Source organism: Ictidomys tridecemlineatus, chromosome 8, assembly GCF_052094955.1.
Source record: "Ictidomys tridecemlineatus isolate mIctTri1 chromosome 8, mIctTri1.hap1, whole genome shotgun sequence".
In the NCBI taxonomy this organism is placed as follows: Eukaryota; Metazoa; Chordata; class Mammalia; order Rodentia; family Sciuridae; genus Ictidomys; species Ictidomys tridecemlineatus.
Genome location: NC_135484.1, coordinates 66,106,663 through 66,122,217, shown reverse-complemented (window position 1 = coordinate 66,122,217; position 15,555 = coordinate 66,106,663). Strand labels below are relative to the sequence as shown.

Below are 15,555 nucleotides of genomic sequence, written 5' to 3'. Positions count from 1 at the left end.
TAAACTAGTTCTGTCATAATATGGGAAAGATTACAAAGGTTGTAAATACCAGGAGATGAGGGTCAATGTGGGCTACCTTTGGGATGCAATCTCAGAAAACTTTCTAATTTATTCTATAAAGTTTACACAATCCTTTTTCAGAACTTAACAAAAAATAGTACAAAAAAGAGACTTCCAGATTGATCTAATAAAAATTCCTAAAGAAAATTTGGGTGAAAGTGTTTAATATATTAGTGTGATCTAAGAATAGTTCCAAGTATATGAAATCCAATTTCAAATCTGTATTCAAACCTGGCTTTAGATTTATATACAACTCTTGTGTCTTAGTTCCTTCATCTCCTAAGAAGAAATATTTATAGAACCTACCTTATTGAGTGTTAAGAAGAATTCATAAGGTAATACATGTAAAATCCCTGAGGTTAGTATCTGACACAGAATAAGAAATCTATAAGTGTTATTAAATAAAATTTCATTGACTATTTAAAGAAGATAAAACAGGATCATCTTAATGGATACTGTAAATTCAAGGCAATAATTCCTTGATAATAATGGTCTATAAAATTCTCAATAAGCAAAATTCTTTAACTTGGCAAAGGATATCTTTAATAACTGATATCAATAATTTTACCGATAGGAAAAGAGTAGCATCATGAAAATTACCTAGACTCTATTAGAAATACTTTAACTGACCTAGGTGTCCTTCAACAGATGAATGGGTAAAGATAAGGATATATATATATATATATATATATATATATATATATATATATATATATATATATATATTATATGAATTTCATGTAACCCCATATATACTTACATATATATATTTAAGTATATATATATATATTTTATACACACACAGGAATGTTATATTATTCAGCCACAAAGAAGAATGAAATTATAGCATTTCCTGGTAATGGAATGGAACCGGAGTCTATCATGCTTCAAGAAATAAGCCAATCCCCAAAAGACAAGGCCTGAATATTCTCTCTGAAATGCAGATGCTAACACACAATAACAGGGAAGAGGGTAGAATAGAAGTTCATTGGATTAGGAAAAAGGGGAATGAAGGGAAGGGAGGAGGATGGGAATATGAAAGACAGAATCAAACATAATTTTTCTGTTTGTATATTAATACACTACCAGTAAAACTCCAAATTATATATAGCCACAAGAATGGGATCCTAATTAGAATAAGTTTTACTCCATGTATGTATAATAAGTCAAAATATACTCTACTATCATGTGTATATAAAAAGAACAAATCTTAAAAAAATTGTTTTAAATAATAATTATTTCAGTAAGGTGGCTGGTGCCAAAAAGTGTACAATTCAATAGGATTCCTAAATTATGGAAGAAAATTGAAAAATTTACATTGAAGATAAAATAAGTAGATATACAAAAAAACTTCAGTACTTTATTGAGGGAAATATAGAATATGCATAAATAAATAATCATGAATTTGATGAGAAATTATAAAAGTTTATAAATATCTTTGATTCAAGTAAGACTTTTAAAGAATGGTAAATGAAGGAAAATTATCTTCCAGATAACAAAATGTATTATAAAATGGCAGGAATTAAAGAGCATGACATTTGCCTAAGTATAGAGAAAGAATTCAATGAAACAATACAAAAAAGGCACAAGTCATGTCATGTGGTAACCTGATAATGTAATTTAAGAAGCACTTAAATTCAATATAAAACTAATGCTTATTCTTGCTCTTGTGCTCATGATACCATTTTTTCCTCCTTTTTCTTTCTTTTTTTATATCATCTATTCTGTTCTTTGTATTTGGGCCGTAATATTTCATGTCTGATACTTCTTACTTTTTCTTCAGGTTGCTCATATGTCGTTCAGTTTATTCTTGTTAAGTTCAGTGTGTTTGCAAATCTTAATGAAAATGTGCAGTGGAGTGGCTTTTAACAAGGAACCCTTTACTTTGAGTTTTCACATTACTAATTTGTTGAGGTTTTTTTTAACCTGGTCTCTAACTTCTTAGAGTTCATATACCCTAATTGAGCATAGACTGGTTTGTCCAAAACTTGTCATTGAATTGTGTAAAAGATTATTTGAATCACAGTCAATTTTTTTTCAAAATAAATATATGAAAAATTAGTTTTGTTTTAATTTTCTTTTTGCAATTTAAAAATTCAGTAGTTACTAGGGAACAGAAGTGAAACTCTAGGGAGACAGAAATAGCTAAATAGGCACACATTTTATTGTATACTTTTTCATAAAGCTGCTTCCTCTTGAATTTAAAGTCCTGAAACTCAGGATAGCATCTCTCAAATAAGCTGACTAGGAAGAGTTGTCAACTGCTGTGTCTCTCAGTGCCATTTAGTGAGTTTTCATTGCTATCTGAAATCTGCAAATAGGCGAGCCCCAGGCTCTGATACCATCTCTGAGACTGGATAAGTTATTGATGTCACTTCTACAAAACAAAATTCAAGGGCCACTCTTCTGATCAGTCCCTGAAATAGTCCTAGGAAATGAGAGCTCAAGAAACTGTTTTTATACTTTCATGTGGTTTTTAAAATGTGTTGGGGGCTGTGAATGAATTATGAGTTTGTTTGAGCCATCTCAAGGCAGGTGGGTTGCTTTTCTGAGAACTCTTGTGTGAAATTCCCCCAATTTGAGACTGCTAAGATTATGCGACACCATGTCCATTAGCTCAGACAGCCCTAGGTTCAAATGCAGCTGTCTGGCAGTAGGAGTGAGCTCAACCTGCTAAGCCCCAACCAAGTTGTCTTTGCCATGTTTTTCCTCAGGAAGTTCTTCACTCTTAATCCCATTGGCCTTCCTCCCCATTTAAATAAAGGGACTGTGCTCCATTCTGTTATTAGATTCAGTCTCCAAAACAGCTGGATCTTCCCTAAATATTTGCTAGAACAGGGGCTTTAGCACTTGTAATTCAGTAAGCTGATTTTGAAAAGAATATAAAAATCAGAGTAGGATTGTTTCTACTCACAATATCCTCCCTATCCTACATCATGAAGAATAATATATCAGTGGTGAACCAGTTTTTTTTTTTTGAGTGAGAAATGATAAATTTTTTAATTGCTGTTGATAAATAAGTAAAATTAGGGATAAACGTGAAAATTGTTATATTTTTTCTTTTAAAATATTAAATTGATTGTAATTTATGGGAAGTCATCATCTGTATTGTTTACCTTATAATTTGAAGTGGCCTACAAGATAATTTTATTAGTCATAGTCAGATTTTCTAGATTTATGTATAATCGTTTTGGGGTAGAAAATTTAAATCTCTTCACAGTACATTTAAAAGCATTTTCTTTTAAAGAGAGAGAGAGAGAATTTTTTAATATTTATTTTTCAGTTTTCAGTGGAAACAACATCTTTATTTTATTTTATGTGGTTCTGAGGATCGAACCCAGTGTCCCGCTCATGCCAGGCGAGTGCATTACCGCTTGAGCCACATCCCCAGCCAAAAGAATTTTAATTACTGCTTTCTATTATTATAGAGACTTAAGATATAAACAGCATAAGCACTATGAAAGTTATTGTTCTATATCACTATTAGATATTACTTTGTCAGTAATTTGTTATAATAGTACAGGTTAATTGGACATTTAAAGAAAGATATCAGTCTTATCATTTAAAATAATTCTGTATTTCTTTGATCTATTATATTTATTTTTTACTCTCAATTTCATCTCTGATCTTAATTATTTAATTATTTCCTGTATTCTACTGATTTTGAAATTAGTTTGTTCTTCTTTTCCTAGGGATTTGAAGTGTAACATTAGATTATTTATTTTGGAGCTTTCTGATTTTTTTTTTTTTAATGTAGGAATTGAATGCTATAAACTTTCCTCTTAGAATTGCCTTCGTACTGCCCGAGATATTTTGTTATGTTCTTTTTGATCTAATTCATTGCCAAGAATCTTTTCATTTCTCCTTAGGTCTCTTCTAAAACCCATTCCTCCTTCAAAAGCATTTTATTTAATCTACAAGTGTTAAAATGATTTCTTCTTCTTTATCTTCTTATTGATTTCTAATTCCATTCATTATGATCTGTTAGAATACAAGGATTAATCTCTGTGTTTTTGTTGTTTGTTTGTTAAGATTTGTTTTCTGTCCAAAAATATGATCTAGTTTAGAGAAAATTCCATGTGCCATGGAGAAAAAAGTAATTCAGTTGTTACAGCTGAAATATTCTATAGATGTTTGTGAGGTCCATTTGATTAACAGTATTTTTTAGTTCTAATGTGTCTTAATTTATGTCTGGTGAGAGGGGTGTGTTGAAATCACCCAGTATTATTGTATAGTGGTCTCTTTATTTCTTTATATTGAAAAGGGTTTGTTTTGTGTACATAGGTGCATAAATACTTGAGCCATAATTATTTACAATTATTATATCTCATTGTTGAATGATTCTCTTATCTGGTATGCATTGACCTTCTTTGTCTCTTCTAACTAATTTTAACTTGGTATCTACATTGTCTAAGAGTAGCTACCCCTTCTTGTGCTTGTTCTCCATTTCCATGGTGTATCCTTTTTCATCTTTAATCTGTTTATGTCTTTGCCTGAAAATTAAGTCTCTTATAAACAACATATGTTTGTGTCTTATTTTTTAATGCTTTCTTCCTGTATGTATCTTTTGACTAGAGAGTTTAGATCATTTACATTCAATATTATTATAGAGACATGAGTTTTATTTCCTGCCAATTTGATATATTCTAATGCTTAAATATCCAATAATTAATCTGAGAGAGAAATCAGGTAAATTATCCCAATCGCAATAACCTAAAGAAAGAAATCCTTGGGAATAAATGTAACCAAAGAGGTAAAAGACCTCTACAATGACAACTGTAGAACACCAGAGAATGAAATTAAAGAAGACCTTAGAAGATAGAATGACCTCACATGTTCTTGACAGAATTAATATTGTCAAAATGGCTATACTATCAAAAGCAATGCAGATTCAATACAATGCCCATCAAAATACAATAACATTCTTCACAAAAAAAAATCATTTGGAAGAATAAGAATCAGAATAGCCAAAGTAATCCTGAGCAAGAAGAGTAATGGTGGAAACATCACAGTACCTAATCACAAATTATACTATAGAGCTATAGTAACAAAAATAGTATGGTATCAGCATAAAAACTGATAGGAATACCATTGGACTACAAGAGAAGACAGTCAAATCTACATGGATTCAGCATGAGATACTTAACAGAGGTGCCAAAGATATATGTTTGGGAAATATCATTTTTTAAAAATGGCTGGAAAATTGGATGTTTATATATATAAGAATGAAACTATATCCCTATCTTACCCAGCATAAAAATCAACTCAAAATAGATCAAAGATCTAGAAATTAGACCAAGTACTTTGCAACTGCTGGAAAAAAACATAGGGTCAACACTCTAATATATTGTTACTAACTTCCTTAACAAGACCCCTGAAGTAAAGTTCTAGAAGTAAGATTAGTAAATGAGACATCATCAAATTTAAAAAGCTGCTTCATGGCAAGGGAAATGAGCATGAAAAGAGAGACTACAGAATGGGAGAAAATCTTTGCCAGTTTCTCCTCTGTCAGAGGAATAATACCCAGAATATACGAAGGACTCAAAAAAACAACTCCAAAAAATAAAATAACCCAATCAATAAATGGACAAAAGAACTAAACAGTAACTTCTCAAAAGAAGCAATATAAATGACCAACAAATCAATGATAAAATGTTCAACATTCCTAATAGGGAAATGCAAATCAGAACTACATTGGGATGTTATCTCACTCCAGTTAGAATGACAGTCATTAAGAATATAATAATGAATGCTAGCATGAATATGAGAAAAAAGTTATACATTGTTAGTGGATTTGCAAATTACTACAACCACTGTGAGAAGCAGCATGAAGTTTCCTCAAAAGAGAATAGTAGGAGTGGAACTGCTATATGACCTACTTATCCCATGCCTTGGTATTTATCCTGAAGAATGAAATCAGCATAAATTATATTGATACAGGCATATCAGTATTTATAGCAGCACAATTCACAATATCCAAGTTGTGGAACCAGCCCACAATAGTGGCATTTGCTGGTAAATGGATGGAGCTGGAGACTATCATGCTAAGTGAAATAAGCCAGAATCAGAAAATTAAGAGTCAAATGTTTTATCTAATATTCAGAAAGTAGACAAACTAAGGAAAAATACAGATCAACAGAGTAGAGAAGGGATGGGCAGTGGAAAAAGGGAGGAACAGTGGAGTGAGTTTAGTGAAAATATGATATATACACACACACACAAACACATACATATACATACACACACACACACATGCAAATATAGTGAATTTCATCTTTGTGTATATCTATCAAACACGAATTTAAAACAACAACAACAACAAAAAAAAACCCTATAAGGAAATAGAAGGCAGACCAAAGAGTAGAGGAATGTGAACAGGAAGAGAGTAGGAAAGGGAAGAGGGAGTACTTGGGACTGAAGTAGAGATAATTATATTCTATATGCATGAGCCCCACTTTCATGAATAACTGTAATCCACTAGGAAAAACATTTAAAAATATGTATCTTAATATTGAGTGTGTGCCTATATATTTCATGTACGATGTAAAGATATATGTTATACATTTTATGATAAGATATTTTAATAAAGTATTGTACAGTGTTTGACGTGTTTCATAAAGTATTTGCACACTAAATTCAGTTCTGAATTCAGATTACCTATATTGCCCTCTACAAACTGGATGACCCTGGGGAGTAAATATGTAACAGAAATTGTATCAATAACATTCCTACACTTTGACACTTGTCAACAACAAAGGAATTCTTATTACTGATATAAAAAAGATCAGTTTATGATTTCCCTGTAGAAAATAATGGGCTTTTTATGGCATTTGTCACCATTCATAAACCTCAGTGTACTTAATATATTGTTTAGTAATGTAATATCTTATTTGATAATATGTCCAGTATTTTAATGTTTAAAAATAAAAATGCATTTTAATTATATTTTTATGACTAACTCCCAGAAGAACTTTTGTGTACTTAAACTGTACTTGATTACCTTCATTTTTGATACATTAACATTTTTTTCTATGTCAAACAAATTGTGAATATTACTGAACCTATATTAACTTTAAATTCCCTCATTTAGAAAATGGAGATAGTAACTACTTTATGGAACTCTGAAGGTTAACTGAAGTAATAAATATAGAGTTTCACATATTGATTAGCAGAAGAAACCCTTATTACTAAGAATTCTTTGGTATCTTCTAAGTACAAAAAATTGACCTTAAGATAAGGTTATTGAATCAGTCACTTTTAAAAATATATAAAATATAATTCATTTTTATTTTTACCTTATATAATTTTTTTTCTGTAATTGATTTTATTTTCTTTTTTTAGGTTACTTTTCACATAGAACCATATAGCAATCGAGATGATGAAAACATGTACAAAAATGTCAAGTACATTATAGACAAGTGAGTTTCTTCAATGTATATAATTACTGTTGTATTATCCTGTGATAGTTATTATAAGAAGGTCACATTTAAATTATACTTGAGAGATTTGAATGGTGTATGAACTTTGAATTTTAATAAAATTAATTTAGAGTATATTCACAATAAACGTCTCAAACTTTTTGAGGAATATTTCTGATTTTTTGTTCTCATTGTTGCCAGGGAATGAACTCAGGGGTGCTTGACAACCATGAGCCACATCCCCAGCCCTATTTTGTATTTTATTTAGAAATAGGGTCTCACTGATTTGCTTAGTGCCTCGCTTTTGCTAAAGCTGGCTTTGAACTTGTGAACCTCCTGTCTCAGCCTCCCAAGCCACTGGGTTTACAGGTGTGACCTAGAATGCCCAACCATTTCTGACATTTTTTACAAATTACTTTTGCAAAAATAAAGATTGTTGATTTCATTGTTTTACATTTATAAGATGATTTCTGTCATTGATTTTTAAGTTTATATTTTAAAAATCATTAAATATAGTTTTATCTTTTAAAAAAGGTTTAGATAATGTTACTTATACCAATGGACACTTACCTAATTTTGATTTCTATCTAGTATCATTAACAGGAAAGAATTTATTAAAATAGTTTCATTTTTTAAAGGATTTACCAATAGTAATCTTTGACAGATGCCATACTCTTACAAAAGACACTTGTCAACAACTAAGGAATGCTTATTACTGATATAAAATAATCAGTTTATGATTTTCCTGTAGAAAATAATGGGCTTTTTATGGCATTTGTCACCATTCGTAAACCTCAGTGTACTTAATATAGTGTTTAGTAAAGTAATATCTTGTTTGATAATATGTCCAGTATTTTAATGTTTAAAAATAAAAATGCATTTTAATTATATTTTTATGACTAACTCCCTGAAGAACAAGGGTGTACTTAAACTGTACTGATTACCCTCATTTTTGATACATTACCAGTTTTTTCTATGTCAAACAAATCATGAATATTAATTTTCTTTTAAATATGTTTGTGTTCTAGGTATGGAAATCACCCAGCCTTTTATAGGTATAAGACAAAGACTGGAAATGCTCTTCCTATGTTTTATGTCTATGATTCCTATATCACAAAACCTGAAAAATGGGCCAATCTGTTAACCACGTCAGGGTCTCAGAGTGTTCGCAATTCTCCTTATGATGGATTATTTATTGCACTTCTCGTAGAAGAAAAACATAAATATGACATTCTTAAAAGTGGCTTTGATGGAATTTACACATATTTTGCCACAAATGGATTTACTTATGGTTCATCACATCAGAATTGGGCCAACCTAAAATACTTTTGTGATAAATACAATTTAATATTTATTCCAAGTGTGGGCCCAGGATACATAGATACCAGCATTCGTCCCTGGAACTCTCAAAACACTCGGAACCGAATCAATGGGAAGTATTATGAAGTTTCGCTTAGTGCTGCTCTTCAGACACACCCCAGTTTAATTTCTATCACCTCTTTTAATGAGTGGCATGAAGGAACTCAAATTGAAAAAGCTATACCCAAAAGAACCAGTAATACAGTTTACCTGGATTATCGGCCTCATAAACCAAGTCTTTATCTGGAACTAACTCGCAAGTGGTCTGAAAAATACAGTAAGGATAGAACAACTTACACATCAGATCAACAGCAACATTGATTAAGGTTTAATAATTATAAGAAGCACCTCATTTCAATAAATGACTTTAGTTTTGAATTATGAAAAAAACTGTAAAAATCAATATGCATTTTTGCTGTTATAATTTTTACCTTTTTAAAAGAGTATTATCATTGCCACTTATTAACATACTGCACTGAGTAAATATGTAACAGAAATTGTGTAAATAACATTCCTGTGGCATTATTTATTACATGTCTGGCTTAAATTGAAGTTCTAATTTGATGGCAATTTTTTTCACATTAGATAAATGCTTGTGTTATAGAAATCAGTTAGCACAAGGTAAATTCCTGCTTGCCTCCTGTGCATTCAATGTGTCTAAAGAAAAACAAACAAAAACATGGTGTATGTATTTCATTTCTAATTTTGACCATGATTCAATCAACTTTATTGTATTAATATTCAGACTCTGGACAACTTTCCCATAGTGATGAAATGTTTAAGTATAATAATCACTCTTACAATTTTCCTGTGAACTTAAAATTGCTGTAAATAATAGTCTTGTTTTTTTTTTTTTATAAGATCTTAAGGCTTACTGTGAACCATATTGTGTTTGTAAGATTTCTTTTCCACAGCACAATCTGTATCACCATTTTAAGGTCTCTGATTACTTGTAGCTTGCTTGGTGTTTTGCATCTTATGAGTGTTTCTTATGCTGCATCCCAGATATTAGAAACTGTGGGAAATACTTTATAAAAGTAAGTGGTTGCCTCTCGATTATTAGGAAAGCATTCCTTTCCTGATTGTGATCAAGATATAGTGCCCCAAGTATTATTTTTGGGATTCTTTGCCAATCTTTAGTTACTGTTTATTATTCATGTCTCAAAATTTTATGTTAGAGACCAACTGTTAACTAAGAAAGCAAAAGTTAATACTATTATTGGATTGTTTTTAATATTTTAAATTGTTTTTTATCATAGACAATAGAACTCAGTGGTATTCTACTACTGAGCTACACACCTGCCCCTATCCAATCCCTATTCTTTTTTTTTTTTTTTTAAGACAGGGTCCAAATTACAATCCTCTTGCCTTAGTCCTCTAATTTTTAATCCTCTTGCCTCAGTCTCAGAATCCTTGGGATTATAAGCATGCATACTGGATCCAGTTACATATTACTTTAGATGTAAAAGAAACAAAAATTCTTTCATATTTAAAGTAATCTCTGAAAAATACAATACTTTGAATTCTTGTACATACTGATATTCCAATTGAAAAATATTATTATGGTATTTGTCTTGTGGTATCTGTCAGGTTAACATACTTATGATTAGTAAGTGTCAGATTGTGACAAATTGATTGCTATGTGCTAACAGGTGATCTTTTTAACTTTAAAAACAAAAGAATAATACAATGCACTCTAGTATTCTACTTAATATTTGTAACTACATACAATGAAAATCTAATATATATTCTTTTATATAAATGTTACTTGTTACATATTTAATTCTACAAAGAAGAAATAGGGAAATGCTAACAAATTTTGCATATGAATCTTCTGAGTATAAAAATATTCAGAAACAAATTAATACTGGAATTTATAATAAAATAATCCTTCAAATAAAAAGATTTTTTGAAGTAAAATTTCATATTTCTGAGAAAATGCATCATTAATGTTAAATTTATTTATAACTTAAAAGTTGTTATTTCCCAGAGAATAATCAGGCCACAGAAAATTAGATTCTCTGAGGAAATTATAAGAATTATAAGAATGAATCACTATAATGATATTTTGATACAAGCAAGCATCTTCAGAGCGATAGTCATACAAATGTAACCTGTTGACTTTTTTTCCTTCATATCCAGTTAACCACTATATATTATAATAAAGGTAAATTATAACATATATATTAATCTTTTATAATATACCATGTTTTATTAAAATTTTTTGGAGAAATAGCTGTTACAGAGGAAATTTCTCCATTTCTTACATTGTATCTTTGAAGCCTCCATGACAAAAAAATATAAACTTTGTTAAATAGTTGAGATTAAGAGAACATATGTAAAAATATGATCAACACATTCCCAAAAGGGATACCACCACTCTAAATACCTTCTTCCCACTGCAGACATAGATAATTAATGCTTTACCTCTATGCTTTGTTGGGATACCTCTATGCTTTGTTGTGATTTCCCAACACCTTTCTCCAACCAGAGAGTAGCAGTTAGATTTCAAAATATAGTAAAATATATTCTGTCTTCATTGTAAAAGTTATTCTCAATGCCAAAAACTGTTGAAGTATTTTTTTCATAATGGCTCATTTATACTTATCTGAATCTGTATCCATGGGTTTCACATCTGCAGATTCATCCATCTGTTGGTTGAAAATATTCAGGGAAAAGAGTTGCATATGTAGTGAATATATAAATTTTTTCTTATTATTATCCCCTGAATAATCTACCAATTATTGGCATACCATTTACATTGTATTAGGTATTATAAATAACCAAGAAATGCTTTAAAATACACAGAAGTAAGTGTGTAGGTTATATGCAAATACTATATAACTTTTTATATTAGGGACTCCAGCATTCACAGATTTGCTATTCATTGGGGGTCCTGCAATTAATTCCCCATAGATGCCAAGGGGTGACTGTATTTTAAATTGTTTCTAATAATTTTGTTAGTTCTTAAGGATGAATGCTTTCATAATCTTCTTCAGGTATCCATTACAATTCCCTTTGTCATTTGATTTTAATAGAATTCAGATTATAATGATCCCAATAAATAAAAGCAAAGAATTGATTTCTTGTTTTAAAAACTATGTGTTCAAATTTGATAAGCTAAAATAACCTTTAAAATACAAAGTGATATATGTAATACATGAATCATAAAGGGTTCTTTTATAAGATATTGTTTTTTATGATTTAGTCACTTAGTTTGATTATATAGACACCAAATATTTTATTGCCCCTTTTAAGGACTAATGTTGTCAAAAACTGCTGTTATTAATGTTTATCTGAGTTGTGTGTTACTTTTTTGTTTAAGATGGTATGATTTGAGAAACAACTATTTTCTTATATGGAATAGATAATTTTCACCTAATAAAAGCATACATGAAAATATTTTATTGTATATTAAAATGTATTCATTTTTATTTATGAAATGTTTTGATTTCTTATTAATAGATGATAGGTGGTATTGTCACCATTCACATATTTACATACAAAGATTTTCTTTTTAATTTTGGAAGATGTTTTTCCACTTTTTTTCCTGCTTCAGGTAAAATCATGTATTAACTCTAACATTTATTGGAAAACTTATCTCATAAAACAGCAAAGTCACCAGAGAATCTACCAATTCATCACCATGTGCTTTTTTAGAGTGATCAGTTATTAAGTAGGCATAATGACTCTTCCAAAACTCTACAATGCCTATAGAAACAATCTTTATTTATATCAAAATTTTGTAGCAATTTTAAATCAGATAGCTTTCTTGATTTCTTTTTCTGGTAACTTGCTATTGATGAATACAGAAACACTACTGAATCTGTATGTTAATATTGTACTCTGCAACTTTGAAGAATTTTAAAAATTATTTTAAATGCTTTTTTGTGTGTGGAATCTTCAGCGTTTACTATATTTAAGATTAAGTCATCTAGAAACAATGACAATTTGACTTTCTCCTTTTTGATATGGATATCTATTGATTTCTCATTTCTGATTGCTCTGGCTACGATATCTTGTACTGTGTTGAATAAAAGTAGGGTAAATGGAAAATTTTGAATTAAAGTCAAACACTCTCATACTACAGTGCCAAAAACAATATTTTCTTAAAGACCAGCAAAATTTTATTTATTCACATAAATATATACCATTTCCAAATGATAAATGGACCCAGTCACATGCAAAAGAGCTTATGGTACAGAGCATTCCTTTTTTAAAAAAAAAACTATGTACTCCAAATTAAATTTATCATTCCTTTGTTATATAGCTACTTAAAAGCTGAATTGTCAGTTTAGGGCAGTGTTTTTTTCCTTCAGAATTGAGGTACTACTTTGCCTTCATTATTTATAGATACTCATTCATCTTTTAGTCAAGTTTATATAAAAAATATGTTGTTTGTACATACTAAATTTGTATTTATTGAATGTGGCTCTTCTATAAATCTTTCTTTTTTCAGTACTACAAATGGAACCGAGTGTTTCATGCATAATGAGCTCTATCACTATGCTATGTCTCTTTTTAAATTTTATATTGAGATGGTAGCTGGAATTACAAGGATGAGTCACCACATGTGGCCTATATATTATACCTTGATTCCCCAAATTTATAATAACCACATTCCAGAATATTAAGTTATTAATAGTATAATGGAGCTGCCTAAATGTGAGCATGATCACACATGCCTGTCCCACGTACTCAGGAAGCTAGGCAGGAGGACTGCAATTTCCAGGCCAGCCTGAGAAATTTAGTGAGACCCTATCTCAAAAAATTTTAAAAATGGTTGAAAATGTAACTCAGTGGTTGAGCACTTTTCTAGCATGTGCAAGCTGATAGGTTCCATCCCAGTACCACAAAAAACAAAGTAAATACATATACACAAACATAAAATGGAGCTGTAAAAAGCCAACTGCAAATATGATTGCAAAATTCTTTAAAAATGCCTTTGTTGTAATATTTATTCAATTAAATGATTGAACATTACTCTCTCATCTTTTTAAATATTTTACAAAAAATATTTAGTGACAATGATTATATAGACAGTTGCTAAACCCAAATTCTCCTTTTACCTTTCTACATAAGTTTTATTTCTTTGTAATCAAAGTCATAATTTAATTCCCAAATAAAATATTCTGTTAATGTAGAACTATTTTCTCATTTCATGTTTATTTTTCCTTGATTCATCCTTAAAAAGATTTTAGGCATTTTTCTTCTAATTAGAATACAGGTATTGAGATTCTGTAGAAATGATTTTAAGTATTTTGCCACCAGAGGTAAATATTACAAGTTAATAAAGAATGGATTTTTTTTGGTACTAGGAGTTGAACCCAGGGGTGCTTAATCACTGAGCCACATCCTCAGCACCTATTTTTGTATTTTATTTAGAGACAGGGTCTCTTTGAGTTGCTTAGGACCTTGCTAATTTACTAAGGCTGGCTTTGAACTTGCAATCCTCTTGCCTCAGCCTCCCAAACCTAAAGAGTGAATTTTAAAAAAGAATGTCCACCTATATCCATATATAATTATGTTCTATTTATAACACGTTGGCAAGTATTGAAAAGTGTTTTTGAATGTAGGATGGCTACAGCTTAGAAGTTTTCTGGTGGAGTTTTTTTGGATCCTCTAAGTATAGAATCATGTTATCAGCAAATAGTGATAGTTTGAGTCCTTCTTTTCCTATTTGTACCCCTTTAATTTTTTCCTTCTAATTGCTGTGGCTAGAGTTTCAAGGTCTATGCTGAGTAGGAGTAGTAAGAGAGGGCATCCCTGTCTTGTTCCAGTTCTTAGAGGAAATGTCTCCAATTTTTCTCCATCTAAAATAATGTTGGCCTTGGGCTTAGCATCAATTGCTTTTACAATGTTGAGGTATGTTCCTATTATCCCTAGTTTTTGTAGTGTTCTGAACATGAAAGGATGTTGTATTTTATCAAATGCTTTTTCTGAATCAATTATTGAGATGATCGTATGATTTTTATCTTTTAAGTCTATTGATTTGATGAGTTACATTTATTGATTTCCATACATTGAACCAATCTTGCATCCCTGGGATGAACCCCACTTGATTATGGTGCACAATCTTTTTAATATGTTTATGCATGCAATCTGCCAGAATTTTATTGAGAATTTTTGCATCTATGTTCATCAGGGATATTGGTCTGAAGATTTCTTTCCTTGATGTGACTTTATCTGGCTTAGGTATCAGGGTGATACTAGCATCATAGAATGAGTTTGGAAAGGTTACGTCCAAAAACAAAAGAATGTAAAACTTTTATGATAAATGTCCTCAGTATTTTGTTACACTCAGGATTTTAAGATTATTTACTTATTGTGATGAATTGGATAAATTTCAAGCATATAACAATAATAGACAATTCCTGGGTTCATGAGGGGCATTGTGATAACTTACCCCAGAGCTTAACAGTTTTTAAGAGCAGAAATTAAACATCCAAAGAAGAAATCCAGGTATATATTTCTTAACTAATTTTCTCTATTATTGGTACTAATTTGACTTTTGGGTAGCTAGTTTGATTTTATACTCCCTGAAAAGGATCTGACATGTTTTTATTTTACATTTTTTATTAGATATAGTTCCATTTTTGAAGCTGAGAAGTAGGTAGAAAAAGATAAACATACCTACATTCGGTCTAAATCCCACTTTTGCAGTCTACTTTCTGTTCTTTTTGCCACATGTCTCTACTTGCCTACTTACTACTTAATC

The 15,555-nt window shown here is 30.3% G+C and overlaps 1 protein-coding gene across 8 annotated transcripts in view; it reads left to right on the top strand.

Moving 5' to 3' along the window:
- Manea (mannosidase endo-alpha) overlaps window positions 1-12,239 on the top strand; it is a 31,527-nt gene extending 19,288 nt beyond the window's left edge. For 6 of the 8 annotated variants that reach the window (XM_005338012.5, XM_078019600.1, XM_078019597.1 and 3 more), the window contains 2 exons: window positions 7,402-7,478; window positions 8,507-12,239. In XM_005338012.5, coding sequence (XP_005338069.2) covers window positions 7,402-7,478; window positions 8,507-9,158 — 729 coding nt within the window. In that variant the 3' untranslated portion in view covers window positions 9,159-12,239. Of the gene's footprint in view, window positions 1-865; window positions 6,187-7,401; window positions 7,479-8,506 lie in introns of those variants that run through there. The other 2 variants (XR_013424999.1, XM_078019598.1) reach the window with 2 other exon arrangements.
- Window positions 12,240-15,555: the final 3,316 nt, after the last annotated feature.